The following is a 16,816-nucleotide window of genomic DNA, read 5'->3' on the forward strand; positions in this document are numbered from 1 at the left end:
CTCCACTCACACCCTTATGGCAAATATTTCTGCTTGAAACACAGTGGCCATCTTTCCTAGAGAAACTGCACTCTCCAGCCTTGGCTGCACTTCGTATACCCCAGCCCCAACACCTTCGTCTGTTTTCAAACCGTCAGTGAACCAGGCCATGTCCCCAGTACGGTGTCGAAATTTGTTCTCCCAGAGCTCTCTACTTCCAATTACTACATTGAAAGGCTTGTTGAAGCAGCTAGGAGTTATTATATAGTCTGCTGACATTTCCCCAACCATGCCTATGTCTACCTCACTCAGTATTTTAGTGTGAGATCCTGGATACCGCAGTGAGTTCCAGGTTTTGCCAGTCTTTAACCTGTGTTCTCCAGCTGCTGCCTCCATCTTTACCCACAGGTGTAATGGGGACATGTCCAGCATGGTTCCCATCCCAGCAGTGGGTGTGCTGCTAATTCTGCCTGTAATGGCTAAGCAGGCCAATTTCTGCACCTTGCAAGCTCCTTAGCAGCTGCCTGCTGATCTACCTTTTTCCACCACACTGTAGCCCCATAAGTGACCATAGGCCTTACTACTGTGGTGTATATCCAGTACATGCTCGTGGTGATTACGCCCCAGTTTTTACCACAAGCTCTCCTGGTACTCATTAGAGCACCTTTCGCCTTGGAACAGGTGCTCCTTATGAGAGGGGTCCACGATAGTTTCTCATCCAGGGTTATCCCTAGATATTTCACTATCCCCTTCACTGGTAGAGTTTCATCGAGAAGCTTGAAATTCCAATATGTGTGTTGGATCTGCTTCCTCATAAATGGTACTACAACAGTCTTCTTAGGACTGATCCTTAGACCCTGTTACCTGCACCAATTTTGCACAATGTTCAGTGTTCCTTGTGCCATAGCTCTGACTGTACTTGAAAATTTGCCAAGTATTATTGTGACAAGATCTTCTGTGTATCCCTGGCAGAAGTTTAATTCTAAATGAGTTCTTCACCACAAGGTTCCACAGTAGAGAGGGGACAGGACCCCTCCTTGTGGACAGCCTCTGGTGGTGTTGATTACTATTTTTTCTTGCATCATAGTGGCTTCTACCATTCTACCACTAATCATGGCTCTAATCCACCTGCAAATGGTGGTATCCAAGGCATGCACGTCTGCTGCCTTAACCATGGATTGTAAGGTCGTGTTGTTAAAAGCACCTCCGATGTCCAGGAAGGTGCAGAGGGCTATTTCCTGAAAGTGTAGTGTTTTCTCCACTTTCCCAACAAGTTGGTGGAGTACAGTTTCACACGATTTTCCTGGTTGGTATGCATGTTCATTTATGTGTAGAGAGACCCTAGTTAACCTTCTCTTCTTAACATGCATGTTGACCAGTTTTTCTAATGATTTTAGGAGAAAGGAGGACAGGCTGATTGGTCTCATATCCTCGGCTGTGGTATGATCAGTTCTCCCTGGCTTTGGAATGAAGACAACCTTCACTGCCTTCCAGACATTAGGAATGATTCCCGCTGCTGGGGTAACCCTAAATAACTTGCATAGAAATCTTATTAAGTTCACTTCTGCTTGTTGCAGGAGCACTGTAAAAATTCCATCTGGGCCAAGTGACTTGAACGGTTGGAATGTTCCCATCACCCATTGGATTTTACGATGGTCAACACATTCTCTGGCAGATTCCCAGTTCTCCCTTCGAATACCTGAAAACTGGTATCTCACAGGGATCTCATCCTGGTCTATGTTGTGTGTCAGAGTACATTGAGGAAAATATGTCTTGAGTAGTTGTTCCAGCAGTTTCATGTGCTGTCCTTGTGTACCCCCCCCCCCCCCCTCCCCCCATCCTCTTTCCTTAAAGTTCCTCCTGGATTAGTTGGTATCCTAGTGAGGATTTTGTGAAGTCTGGCCTGAGCAACCATACCCTCTACCTCCTCACAGAATACCTTCCAGGACGCTTGCTTAATTGCAAGATTGTATTTGACAAGGGCCTCCCAATATTTTGTGCATTGTCCTTTCCTTCTCGCAAGGGTCTTCGTACCTGTTTCTTCTGTAATTCCAGCTTCTTGTTCTCCCAAGATACATTCCTATTCGTGCACTTCTTGGTGATTGAGCAGTTTTCATGGTATGAGGTCATGATGGCAGAGGTCACTGCCTCTGCTACCTCCTCAAACTCTACTGGATTCCTTATCGAAGTACTGACTTCCGATATGCTTGAGTTGAGGTCCCTGCTATACGCCTCCCAGTCTGTTCTCCTTGGGTCCCTATAGGACATGGTCTGTCGAATGCCCATTTCAACCTCGAACTTACTTTACATGTGGACTGATGAGGATGGCTCTAAAGCCACATGCCATTGTTTGACATAACTACACATCAAAGTGGAACTGAAGGTTATGTCAATTACCTCTTCTGTTCTTGTATTCCTTAATGTAGGTTCCTTGCCCGTATTGAGGACCTCTAATTTGTTAGCTAGAAGAAATTCTAGAAAGTTCTCATCTCTACTGTTGGTGTTGGTGCTTCCCCACTCTAAGTTGTGAACATTATCATTGCATCCAACTAATAGTTGGTCGCCCTGTTGTGCACAGGCTTCTGTCAGTCTCCTGACCTCCTGAGAAGGAGGAGCACTGTTCCTGTAAGGAAAAGCAAGGTATGCCGAGGCCATTACAAACCCCCTCGTGATACCTTCCTCGTGTTGCCGCATCCTGATGGTCAATAAGTCCCTAGAACAAAAGTCTGCCATCGGCATGAAGGGGATTCCACTTTTTACATAAATACGCATTCTGGAGTTCCTTATATTTCTAGCATAAACTAAGTTACCTCCAGTGCCGCCGAGGCCTAATTCACCCCCTTTATATAAATAGGGTCCCTGAATCAGGCCCACGTCCATTTCCTGTCTTCCCGGAAGATGACTCAGGGCAGCAGTGCCCCTTTACTGTGTTGCAGATTTATCTGCAGCACATTCAGTCTCCATCTTGCCACCATTGTCGCTTCTTGATGTGGTTGATTACCCTGACGGCAACCTAAAAGAACCCCAAGAATAGTCTCAGGTCCCATTCCCGCATTGCCTTCAGTGACTTCTCTCCAACTTCAACCACAAGGGTTTGGCCATTTGGTGCAACCTTTCGGTTGATTATCTTCCAATACTCTGTTGAGACTTTCGTGTCTTGGAAACCTATTTTCTCAATCAGAGTCTCTGGAGAGGTATCCTTAAGGAGTTTTGGCACCCGGATTAATATCTTCGTTGTCTTGAAGAGCTCAGCCGCTGTATTTACCAGCAGCTTCGCATCCTCCCACAGTGATATTAGGAGCACCTTTTCCTTAAGCCAGTCCACCACTGTACCCACCCCTTTACAGACAATGACAAGAGCACCGTGATACAGATACTCTCTCCTGAATTTGGGTCCTGGACCAGTGTCCCCCCCCCCAATTTCTCAAAGAGAGCCCCATCTGCATGAGTTTCTCCTGTTGCAATGTGACCTTGATCAGTGGATAGTTTTGCTGAATAACTGCCATCCTAAAAACTGGGACGGCAGTGCCATTGGTCTGTTTCTCTAGTTCTTGCCTTGGCTTTTTCTGGATACGCTTATCCTGAAGTGGGAGTCTTAGATTTCTCCCTTGCTCTCTTACTGCGTGCCCTCGATGTAGAAGGGCCCATTCTTTCCTTGGAGGTCTTCGGCTCAAGCCCTTTTATTTCCTTACACTTTTGTTTAGGAAGGCACTCTTTCCTTTCATTTAGCTTTTGTTCTCTAAGAAGTTTCCTCCCCTGAGCCCGAAACAAGTCTTTGATCATAATCTGGTCCAACTTCTTAGCAACCATTCCCACTTCTTGAACAGGTCTGTCCCCCTGTTAAGCTGAGAGGATGTTTTCCATTGGTTCCAACCTCAGTGCTCAATGTTTGGGTGTCTGAGGTCTCAACTTGTCCCTCAGTGTTGCTATTTTCTTTCATGTCCATTTTGATCCCAAGAGAGTTAGGGGATCTAATTGCTCCACACTACGGAAACCCCAGGTGGTGCAAGGCTAATTACTCAGGGAGGCCGCCCAGTATCCGTGAGGTTCCATTCACGACACATCTTCCCATGTGCCACACACCCCTCAGAATGGATCGCATCACACCTTGGGTTGGGTATTGAGGAGTTGGGAAAGGACTAGGAATGAATGTGGGATGATAGGTCATTGTGGGACACACTTAGTCTGGTCCATCAGCCAAGACCTTACTGACTGTAGGTTCCCACAGCCGGCATAGCCCTCAGCTTCCCGTGAACACACAAGCTTCCCCACCCGCACAGTGCTACTTCAAGGTGGTGTCCCCTGAGGAGGTCCTCTACTTCATGTGCTAATAGATCCATCTCATTGCACACTAGTACATAAATAATTATTTAATGAAATTATTATTCTTTTCTTTGTCATTATCCCATATCTACAAGATTTTGCAATGGTTATTATTGGATTTGGCATTATTATGTTAGATGGTGGCCAGATGTCCTTCCTGTTGCCCTGTTTTACCTCTCAGCTTGGAATGTGAGTGCTCCAACTGTCTGCATGTAGTATCACCCATGTAAAAGTGTATGATAGTTTTCTAAATGTTTGCAAATCATATAACTGAGATGGAAGGGGGTATCACCTTGGTAGTCACCTAGTCAGATGTATAAGTGTGGCACATTAATCCACACTTTTTTGCCTGCTGCAGATTAGTTCTATCAGCTTTGTACAAGATGTGCCATTTGTAAATTATACTATTTTTTGTAAATCATGCATCAAAATTGTTTATGCTAAATTGGTATAATCTTTGGCCTCTGGAGGCTATGTATAAATGTGCATAGTATGGATGCTGGAGTCAAATGAAAGCATTCTTCAGTGGCTTTCACATGACTGCATAAATTGTTATTAATGCACAAAAAATTGTAAATTCAATGTAGCATCCAGAGTACTAGAATCCAGAGTACTAGCATCACAAGCATCATAAGAACTGTCTTTATAAGAGCTTGTTAACAGTAGTGTGATATCTGGTTTCTCAATCTGATGATTGCTTAGACCTTGGTGTTCATACATATGTCACATGAATACTTATTTCTGGATTAAAGGAGGGCACTCACTGAAAAACAGAAACATTGATCTGCTAAAAAGCAGAAGTATTGAGTTATCGATAGGCACACAAAAGAAACAAAATTTACTTTCAATGAGCTAGAGTAAAACACGCACACACACACACACACACACACACACACACACATATGCGCGCTAACACACACGCGCACACCTGGCTGGACTGACACTCGTGCCTATCGACAACTCAATGCTTCTACTTTTCAGTGAGTGGTCTCCTTTAATTCAAAAGTATTTACAATTTACAAGAACTTTTCTATAACAATTTCTGAATATTTGCCATATCTGCTGCCTCAACCACAGTGTTCATTGGAACCTGCCTGGGCGATCATTGTACATTGGGATTTCTATCCAACTGTGCTTCTATCAGCTCAAATTCTTCTTGCCGGCCTTATACTTTCATTTGATGAAATGCTCAGATGCAGTGCCCTCTCTCCAGTCATGTTGTTCTGACATGTAATGCCACAATGTGTCTAATCTCATTCAAAATATTTATTCAGCACTCTGCTTAAGTACTGTTACATATTATTGCATTGTCACGGACTCCAGTTAAGAGCAGCACTACTGTGAAACACTTTGTCAAGCGTATTATTCCCATTTAAAAGCTATTATTATTATTATTATTATTATTATTATTATTATTATTTATTAAGGAAGACTGTTACTTTAAAACAAAGATATATCTTTTAATGAAGGCTAATTGTCTGCTTACCTTTCTTTATGTTTGGTAAAAGTTCTCAACCATGTTTACGTTGTTGTCCCATGTGGCAATCTTTAACTTGCTTTCTTCACAATTTGTACCTGAACATCTAAATAAGGTTTAATTTATAGAAGGCTAGAACTTTAAGTTGTAGAAGTTCAAAATCACATCCCATGTTATTCTGATATTTCAGTCTATACAATGTTGATGCATTTGAAATGTTAAGACACTTAAATGTTCATTCTATTCTTATACAAAGCATTATTCTGTAAATGATAGTGTATGTACCACACATTATAGAAGTGCCAAAGACATGAGCATTCATTTTTAAAAAAGTGTCACAGTATTGTCTTGGTTTAATTTTTTTTCTTTTTTTCCAGGTTACTGGATAGTCATTGTGTTGTTGTTCATAGCAATAGTGGCTGTCGCTGTTGCATAGTGCTGGTGTATAAACTTGAAAGGATGGTTGTAAACAGAACTCGAAGGCTGATGTGGAAATTTGTACAAGAGATGGTGTAAGTGTGATTTCTTGCTGAAAATTTTGTTATATCAGTCCCTTTGGTTATGTAGTGTTGTCTGTGGCTTATGAGGTGACACTTCTGTAGGGGAAGTGGGGGGATGAAAATAAGCTCTACTGAAAAAGAACAGGGAAAATTCGAACGTGCTTACATTAGGAATTAAATTACAGCACATGGAATTTATAAACAGAAGTTAAAAAGCACTGTAGGAGAATCTCTTAGAAAGTTTTCAGAGAATAATGTGATCTTTTCAAAAATAAACTTTTATATTTTCTGCAAATAGTCTACTTAGCGATGTACGCAGCAGTGTATCACCGAAGCAACATGTGAAATACTTCAAGATGCAGTTCCTGTATAAAGTGATTCAGAAATGTATCATGGACAAATGTAGATTGTCTTGAAGTGAAACCCACTAATGGTGTATCACCCTTTTGGGGCAAGGGTGAAATCATATGGAGCAAAATCTAGGTTATAGTGTGAACATGGGAGTGTCTGGATTCTAGACACCTCAAGAAATGCTTACATGTTGGTTGTTCTATGAGCAGGTAGATTACTGTGATAATATATGCCACACAAACCTACATTTGACTGCTGTTGTGGAATCGTCTGAAAATTGAATGACCCCACAATAAGGATACTAATCTATAGCAAGTAAGGTACATTGTTTAAGTGGGATTGAGGTGATGTCTTCAAATTCAGAGGAAAAAGTACACACCATTCTTTTTCCCGGATTCCTTGGTTTCTACACTTGTTGGACGAGCACTGTCAGTGAGACTGCATATGCATAGCTACCATCTTGCCTCTCAGTTACATTGATACGTCCACTTTTTGTCATACATTATTATGACAAATATAATTGTTGACATGACTTTGTTAAATCTCTTAGTCATTGTTGAAAGGATTATAAAGATCAGGTCTCCTCTTTCTGATTACATGGCATGGTACTTATTGATTTTAAATCATCTTAAGATGGAACATCATCTAAGATGTTAGAGGTGGGTGCCATTCCAGTCCCCAAGATTGGTAGTTGCAACAGACATCCAGTTTAATCACCTTTATGTCCCCCAAAATGTTGTATGATGAGGTGACTTCTGTATTAAAGAGAGGTTCCCACATCTGAATTCACTGACTCAGCAAAAGATTGTACCAAAATAAAGCAAAGGATTCTGTCATTACCAAGGACATCGCTGAGGGCACTGATTTAATTCAAATACACTTTCAAATCGTAATTGTAGCACTTGTGAACACTGATTTCTACACTGTGGCTGTCATTGACTGAATTCAATGTAAGTCTCTTTGCTATTCTAATAGTCACACATTGTTGAAACTTGTGACAGCATCTCACAATGGGTACTACTGTACATCTTTATTGGAAGTATACAATGAAGCAGAAACCAGTGGGTATTAAAACTCTCATAGTGATCTTCATTTGATGGTAAAGTACACATCAATGTAATAAGCAGCTCATCTCAACTAAGGGGGAAAAATTAAAGAATAATAATAAGACAACTGGAACATTTGAGGTACAGATAACAGTTATTAAGAAGACAGTGAAAAGTAACCAGCAAAAAATAAATGACAATGAACAGCAAACCAGCAAAAAAAAATAAATGTAGATTCCTGTACTTTTTTGGATCCTGTATGGAGAGGCGCGGGGTCAGCTCACTGCTCTCCTGGCCGTTGTCAATGTTTGTGACCTGAGCTGCTGCTGCTCAGTCAGGTAGTTCCTCAGTTGGCAACACAAAGCTAAGTGCACTCTGTTCCAGTCCTCCCACCAAGTAAAAATCTCCATTGGCACTGGGAATTGTACCTGGATCCTCTGCCTGGCTGGCAGCTGTGCTGACAGTTCAGTTACAGAGGTGGACAGAACTATCGCAACAATACAAAATTACTGCCGTTGACACTGAGAAAGGTGGTGCATTGTTAAGACACTATGAGTGTTTCTCCGACTGGACTATGGTTAATTCCCTGCACCAGTGTTGTCTTATCCGAGCTCTTACTCTGTCTCTGTGACCTCATCATAGGTGAGACACTAAAATCTAATATTCCTGTGTATAACTGATAACTATTGAACAAATTGTGTTCTAAATCTCCTCCGAAATGTATATTTAAGTCTACATTCCAGGGAAGTCTAACGTGCAGCAGCACAGCTTTGTCACAAATGATTTTTGTGATCGTTTCAACCTGTATACACACACTGGGCAAGTGCAAATAGCTTACAGAACTTTGTCATGCATGTGAAAATACTTTTAAAGAAACCAGAATGCTGTTATTTATTTCATGTCAGAAGCATATAAAAGTACAATATGTGTGGCTATAAAATAAAGAACCTGCTGCTGTAAATCATTTTATTTCAAAAACATATGTTTTTAATTAGTGTCACCCTCAATATAATCTGCTCCCTTAGTCCTACAGCACTCCATGTGAATTTTCCATTGATGGAAACAATCCTGGAAGTCTTCCTCTATGAGCTCCTTGATGACGCATGTTGCTTCAGTGGCCTGAAATCCTGTTCCTTATAATGCAAATTTGACCTTGGGGAACTTATTAAAAGTGATATGGTGTTAGGTCAGGTGAATAAGGTGGGTAGTCTAACACTGGGCTGCTGTACTTAACTAGAAACCTCTTAACAGACAGTGTAGCACGAGCCACTGTGTTGTCGTGATCCAGAACCCACAACTTGTTCTTCCATAGTTTGACTCATTCCTTTTTTTCCTCATGGAGTTGAACAAGAACCTCAACGTAGCAATGTTGATGAACAGTTTTGACCTCAAGGAACTCGGTGAAGATACGCATTTTTATGAATATTGAAAAAACAATAATCATTACTTTGCATTTAAATTTTAGGTTGGGCCCTTCCAGTGCATGGATTGGCACTACATGTTGTCACTCCTTCCAAAAAATCAGAATAATTTTCAGTGGTATTCGAAGTGTCAGTACAGACATTTTTACAAGCTCTTTTTTTGTTTGATCTTGAGAATTTTCAGCACCAGTTTTGCACACGCTTTCTCATTTTAAATTGTTTATGTAAAACTTGCCTTACCCATTACTAGTTGACTCCTGCAGTTTCAGCAGTCGATCAGATACTCAACCGATGGTAAGATTGAATCAGATTACCTATTTTGCCAATATTTCCATGATGTTGAACGGTGCCCTGGGTGTGAATCATCTTCAGTGTCCTCTCGACCATCTTGGAAATGCATGAACTGTTCAAAACCTCACATCATGATAAACAGTTTTTTTTCCATACACTTCTTTTAGTAAAGGATAGGTTTTAGTAGCAGTTTTTCCAAGTTTTATGTGAAACTACACAACCATTCATTGCTCTGTTATCACATGTATCATGTTTCCAGCAAACCAAAATAACAGCTCATACACAAATGAAGACCACGGCAAACTGATTCACACTTCACAGCTATTGATTGCTCATCTTTGGCATGTGTATACTTAATACTGTGACAGTATTAGTCCCATTATTTTATAAAAACACCTCATATGTATATTAATATAGTATGACAAATAAGGTATAACACTATATAAAACATACACCTAACAAACACACCCAGACAATTTTATAAAACACAGAAAGTTAGACACTATCGGCCCAGTATTGAGCCATGTTGCGTGCATTTGCATTTTCCTCAGTTAGGAGAAACGATCCAAACTAGAGTACCAATTTGTTACTGTGGATTAGATATGGGTCTACTACTTCACATTAGGAGCAAAGCAGCATTTAAATTAATCAGTGTAAGCCATTACTGCAACAAAAGAAGAAGAAGAATAATTAATTAATTAATTAGTGAAAAATGATTAACGAAAATTCTTTGTTGTAACTGCCAGTACATTTTATTTTTAAACAAATTATCTTCACTTACAGGCACTAATTTGGCCTGCTTTAGAATGTTTTAATACCCATAGTTTTGTGACACATGGATCAAAACTATAAACTGTTAGTGCAAATTACCTAGCATTCTCTACTCAGTAACCAAGTTCAAGTCAGAATAGATTTGCTTTCTTTTGGTGATCTCAAAAATCAGTTTGATTGCAAAATAGGGACAGTTACAGTCTGAATTAGATACTCTGTTAATATATGTTAACCACTTTGAGAGTTAGTGTGGCATTAGGATAACTGTCCACTTGTGTTTAATAAAAGACAAATTAGACATTTGGTAGAAATGAGTTGTTTAGTCATTTTTTGTTATTAATTCATGGATCACTGTTACAAGGATATTGAACATGTCATGGTGTCACAGCTTTCTTCTACTATTTCCTGTGTGCCTCTTTCTCTTGATGAAGGAAGTGTTTGGAAACACCCCAAAGATAGACATTCAGTACATGTTTAATGTGCTTTCATGTTAGTCAGCCCAATTCAGCAGATATTTTTGCTGCAGTTGGTAAGTGGACACTCCCCTCTTTCTGTAATGAATATATATTCATTTTGGGTTATTTATGAATGTTTGAGAGAAATTTTTGTTTCCGCTATGGCAGTGATGCAGATGCAAATAAATTCCCCCAATATAAATATTGGGGGAATGTGAAAATTTGCTTGTGAAACAAGCATTGTGGAGCAGTGATAAATACAGAAACACTGTTATTATTGCACTGAAAGTAATAATCAGAGACATAAGACTAGTTGTGGCTGTAATATCAGGTAGTTCGTAATATTGCTAAATGTACCTGTTGTTGTTATGAGGTTAATCCAGGAAATAAATGACATTTTATGCATTTTTGTTGTGCAGATTGATTTCGGGATTCTGTGTCAGGTTGAATGGTTTCCTCAAAACCTTATATCAATTTTATACGAATGCCAGTTGAAACAAGTTGTTGTTCTGCTTTCTGTGATTACTTAAAAGGGTATGCAAATTCCCTACAGAAAAGTACCATCAACTAAAGAAAGTGTATTGTCACACAGTATTGAATGAAATAAATGCATGCAAACTGTATGAAATGTTGAACAATGTATGAACACATAGTCATAATGACATTCATCCTGAATGTCCAGCACTCATCGCAGGTGATTTGAATAATCAAGTGACTAAATAAAATGTTGCAAAGTAGACATGTAAACTAAGATGAATTACACATTTCTGTCCCAAGTATTTAACTTTTCAGTGCATCTCAAAATTGCGTCCAAACATTTTCGCTGCAAAAAAATTTGTGCCTGATGGCTTCTTTGACAACTGAGTGACCAACACAAAACACAGATGTGGCTGTAAAGGGAAATGAGTTTCTAGAACAATTTGTTTCAAAAGTCACTCCAATCAGTGGAGACCAATATTGCCACAACCTAAGAAATCTAGAATGAATCAAAAACCACAAACATGGATTTTTTTATGGTTTTGTGCTGCTTCACACTGCTGCTGGAACAAGACATTTGATTGACCAATTTAGACGGGATTTTTGATTGTGTACGCTACAGTGTGGACCCTGTTCCTTGGAGTTTCTGCCTTTATGAATCTCAGAAGCATCCCTAGGCAGAAAATGTTTCGGAGTCGAATAACTCAGTAAACAGCAGGCCTAATGGACGGACAGCAGTTTACTCTGATATGAGATTTCTAAGGCTTTTGGACAAGTATGCCAAATTCTTAAATAATGGATGTAATTATTTACAGTGGAGATACTCAGAGCATGCTCAGTGGAGCCATGGAGCTCCGCAAGGCCTCTGCAACGACTTTGCCAAAATAATATCAATTTAAAGAGCACAGTACATCATGTTTTGTTGGTGTTAGAAAAGTTAGTTTTTCTCTCGGTGCATAATAGCCATAAATGAGGTGACAAGCAGGGTAATAAAACTACAAACAAAGAAATTTAGCTTGTACAGTTAGGTATGTGGTGACTCAATAGTCATCACTACACACACACACACACACACACACACACACACACACACACACACACACACACACACACACACACAGCAATTGTTCTGATGCTTTGTCCCCACCCCCACCCCCCTTCACAAACACCTCAAAGAGTAACATCAATTCGACTGCTATGCTTCATTGCTTGGTACTATATACACCCACACCATGCAGCTCAGAGTCTAATTCCTATTTCAGTTTGTGATTGTAATGCAAAGGCCATTTCAGCTTAGCAAATCTGGTCACTGCTCTTGGACTGCAGCATATTTGATTTGTGTTTGTTATTCACTGCAGTTGTAAAATTCAGTGTCTTGTGGTGATATTATTCATATTCTAAAATTAAACTCATATTGTAAAATTAAACTGTTGATTTTAAAAGATAGAATGGAGTGTTGGCTTACGGCATTGCAATAAAATCCTGCCTCCAGAATTCAAAGGTAATTCGCCTGGAAAATCAGCATCAACTTTAAAGATTTCTGATCAAGACTTTGAGATTCAAGGTGTTGATGTAATGACTTCATGTTCCATGGTTTCAAGCAGTAAGATATCTAAAGTGTACATTACTGCTGGGAATTTGAGTAAATATAATCATTTGAAACTGCTAAATAGTAATGTTCACTTTCAAATCATACAGACTAGTCTCACCAAAAATGAGTAATAAAAGATAATCCTCCACCAGGTACAGAACACGATATGCTTGTACTGAAAATTTGGACTGAAACTGATAAGAATCAAAATGTCATTAAAGTTCTTGGGTGATGTAAACTAGGCAGTAGAATCTGATACTTAGCTTTTAGATCTTCATATCTGCTTTGCTGTAGGAAATTATGACAATCTTACCACATTGTGGAAATCACCAATGAAAGTTCAGGAGTTGCAATAGATTTTTTTATTACTGTTTAGGTGGCATGCAGCAATGAACAGTTGGCATTTCAAACTGACTACATCTTGACTCTCTGAAAATTGGCTACAGTCTGCACAATGACAGCACTGTTGCACATCTGTTTCTACTTTTAATGACAGTCAATAGAATTGTTTAAGATGCAAATTTACAAAATTACTGTAGAAAATTAATGCACAGATAGAAACTGTACATCGTAAGTTAGGTACGTTATTTCCTGATGAGTACTTGTATGTATAGGTAATTTGTGAAATAAACTGTTTAGAAGCCTGAAACGAGATAATATACGGGAATGAACAATGCAGATTACGTTTCATTAATTTATAAGCAAAATATAAGTTCTGTCATTTTCCTAACATAATATGGAGCTACAAATTAAATATGCTGTTACTTAATAGTGGCCTCATAGTTCAAAATGATTGCTAGGCCTGAAAATCAGTACATGTTTACATTTATAATAAAGGTACTGCATAATTTCTCTCTAATTACGAACAATGTTGCACATGTTTTACTTTGTTGACCTATTGCACTGCAAACTTTGATTAAATAATGCATACAATGCAAACAGAAATGGGATAAATATAAATTATAGTTAACATTGGTAGTCATTAAAGAATTTGGCTAGTTTGTGGCTTCAGTGTCAACAAAAAATATTCCTACCAGTTACAGAGTCTGGATATTAAGTTTACTTGAATCTGATGTCATGAGCTTTCTGTTTGGCTTCTAACCAGAACTTCCTTACTAAACGCTATGTAATTAGCATCAAATTGCAATATTCAAATGTTTTACAATATTTTATATGTGTAGCTGAGGCTTAATTGGTTCTTGGAGGTAGTTAAAAACGACTTACTGAAGGTGAAACAAAGAAAGTATGATGAAAGTTACATCAATTTCGAGTTTGTCAAGTCTTATGGCTCACTGCTCTGCATGTTACATAGAAACCTACTTTGAAATACTTCCATGGTACCTGCTAAGATGTGCTGACATTTGAAAAACTATACTGATCCATTGCAAGGACAAGAATGAAGAATTTTTTATATGTAAGAAAAAACAATTATTAAGAAGTCAAGAAACTGTTGCGTATGCCACCCAGACTGAGTGAAGAAGCCATGGAGGCTCATAATTGTTCAACTATCACATTGCTTAAGTGGAAGAACCACACAGGAGTGCTGAAAATTTAATAAAACCGTGTGTGGCTGACTTAACACAATGTATACTTGATGAAAAATCTGCGAAGCATCTTTCTACAGTACCCTTTTTGAATGACATTGTTTCACACTGAATTAACTATCTCACAAGCTACATTAAACATTGCCTTCAACACAACAAATTCGTCTTGCAAATGCATGAATTGACATATGTTGCTAGACTGATCATCTTGCAGATAATTGTACGATATCCTTATAAGCATTCGTTCAAAGAAAACTTGCTTACGCACACATTGCTGCCAATTAACACTTTAGAAGAGAGATTTTGATTATGATTAACAATTTTATTTAAAAAAATAAACCATATCTCTTGGAATGATTGTATCGATATTTGTACACATGGGGCAGAGGAACGACTAGTAAAACAGCAAGAGCAGTAACGCTAATAAAAATTAAAGTACCAAACTGTAGTTCCAGCCATTGTATCCTGCATAGACAAGTACTTGTGATAAAGAAGATGCCATCAACTCTAAAACTGGTTCTTGATGAAGCAGTAAAAATAATCAATAATCTTAAATCATGTTGTCTTCAATGGCAGTCGTTTTCTGCATTGTGTGAAGATTATGGGAGCAAACATAAAAACTACTGCTCCACACCAAGGCTAGATGGTTATCTCGAGGTAAAATGTTTAGAAGATGGTTTAAATTAAGAGCTGAATTACAAGCTTTTATGAGTGACATTTCTTTCCAATTAAAAGACCGTTTGAGCGATGTGACTTGGAGTATTCAGACTGGCTTTTTCGGCAGATATACATGGAAAATGAATGAAATCTATCTTCACAAGGAAAACGGACAACAGTTTTCAATACTGATAACAAACTAACCACCTTAAGAAAATTAGATTTAAAAATTAGATTTTTATGTTGTTTGTATTGGCAAGAAAAAGAACTAAAAAGCTTTTTAACATGAAATGTGTTTGTTAATGAGACAAAAGCATTACCAAAAGAAATGCGTGAAGAATTGGCACAAGTTCTTCACAATATGTGGGCATCTTTTGAGGTGTATTTTCTTGAAGAGCAGAACACAAAACTGAGAATGAATTCATGGGTTCAGAAATGAATTCTTTTTAGAAATGACATCAGATTCATGGAATCATTGTTCAAAATAATGTCACTTAGTTATCTTTGGTGCAGGGTTACAACATGCTTGTGTGAAACAGGATTCTCAGCATACCAGTCAACAAGGCAAAATATTGCAATAGACTGGATGCTGGACCTGACATATCTCGTCAGCTCTCTTCTGTCAAACCTGACGTTACACAGTTGGTCAAAAATATAAAACTACTTCATACCTGCCATTAAATGAAAACAATTTTATCAAGTTACAGTGGGGTGCATACAGTGCTATTTTGTGTCTTGTATGTTGTTGTTGTTGTAGTCAATAGTGTATAGTGTACCTGTTTCTGTATGATTTTCATTAAATGGTTATAATTAAAGAATGAACATAAAACCAGGTTTTGCTTATTTTAGGGCTCCGTAAAAGACCTAGTGTTTCAAAGTACTTCCACCGCCAAAAATGTTTGAGAAACACTGATTTAGAGAAATAACATAAGTTTCCAATTTGGAAGTGACACATATTTGTTAATAAGATGTTTTTCTTTAATTTATTAATTCCATATGGCCGTTACTTCCTGGATTATCCCCATACTTACAACTTCTTAAATTTTGGTATCATTAGCTGAATATTCCTTAAAATAATTCATAAACTGGAGGAAGTTTCTTCTGAATGAAAAGTATAGAGGAGTTAAGTTTGCTGGTTTATGCATTTATTATAGCATTGACCGAAATATCAGCATAGTTTCTCACCCTTTTTCCTCTTGTGCATTACTAGAGCATTTTTATAATGTTTGTACTTGCATCATTACATCTGTTTTGAATTAATGTTTTTATTATCTCTGTTTCAGTAATTGGACCCTCATGCTGTGTCAAGTGGACCAACAAATTGCTTAATTAAGATTTTTTATTACATTGTTGTTAAAAGTTTATAAATCAGATACCACTTCTATTTTTTATTGTAACTTCATTTCAGTGATGTAGTAAAGCAAATATTCTGTTTTTAAACATACTTATATTTAATCAATCATTACTTTATTGTTATTAAGATAGGGGACAATGTGCCTCAGTACATACTTTTAAACTTTTTATCATTACTTTGTAGTTATGAAGAGTGGCTGTGAGCAATAAAAAGCAGTTTTATTATTTGTGTGTCTGCTCTGTAGAGAGAAATACTATTCTCAAATGAACATATTGCAGAAGAAAACAGCTAACAGGCACATTACTCTAGTCAAGGATGCCATTCTGCAGCAGGGTGTATACACGAACAAGGAAAAAAAATTCCCGGATTTTTCCCAGATTTCCTGGTTAAAAATACAGTTTCTTCTGGGTGAAAACACACTTTTTCCATGTTAAATGACATTAGATTTTCCGTAGGAATAGTAAAACTTACCAATCCCTTCAATGGTTATGTTTTTATACACGGGTGTAGAATTTCCCGGCACTTTAGAAAACGAAACTCAGGGGGAGAAAAAGGTGTTTTGGAAAGATCTTTGATAGG

General features: G+C 38.2%; 1 protein-coding gene across 1 annotated transcript in view; it reads left to right on the plus strand.

Moving 5' to 3' along the window:
- LOC126175848 (syntaxin-8) overlaps positions 1-16,461 on the plus strand; it is a 72,774-nt gene extending 56,313 nt beyond the window's left edge. Inside the window, exons 7-8 of the mRNA XM_049922855.1 lie at positions 6,157-6,291; positions 16,167-16,461. Coding sequence (XP_049778812.1) covers positions 6,157-6,215 — 59 coding nt within the window. The 3' untranslated portion in view covers positions 6,216-6,291; positions 16,167-16,461. The remainder of the gene's footprint in view (positions 1-6,156; positions 6,292-16,166) is intronic.
- Positions 16,462-16,816: the final 355 nt, after the last annotated feature.

The sequence above is a fragment of the Schistocerca cancellata genome, chromosome 3 (genome assembly GCF_023864275.1).
Source record: "Schistocerca cancellata isolate TAMUIC-IGC-003103 chromosome 3, iqSchCanc2.1, whole genome shotgun sequence".
NCBI classification, from domain to species: Eukaryota; Metazoa; Arthropoda; class Insecta; order Orthoptera; family Acrididae; genus Schistocerca; species Schistocerca cancellata.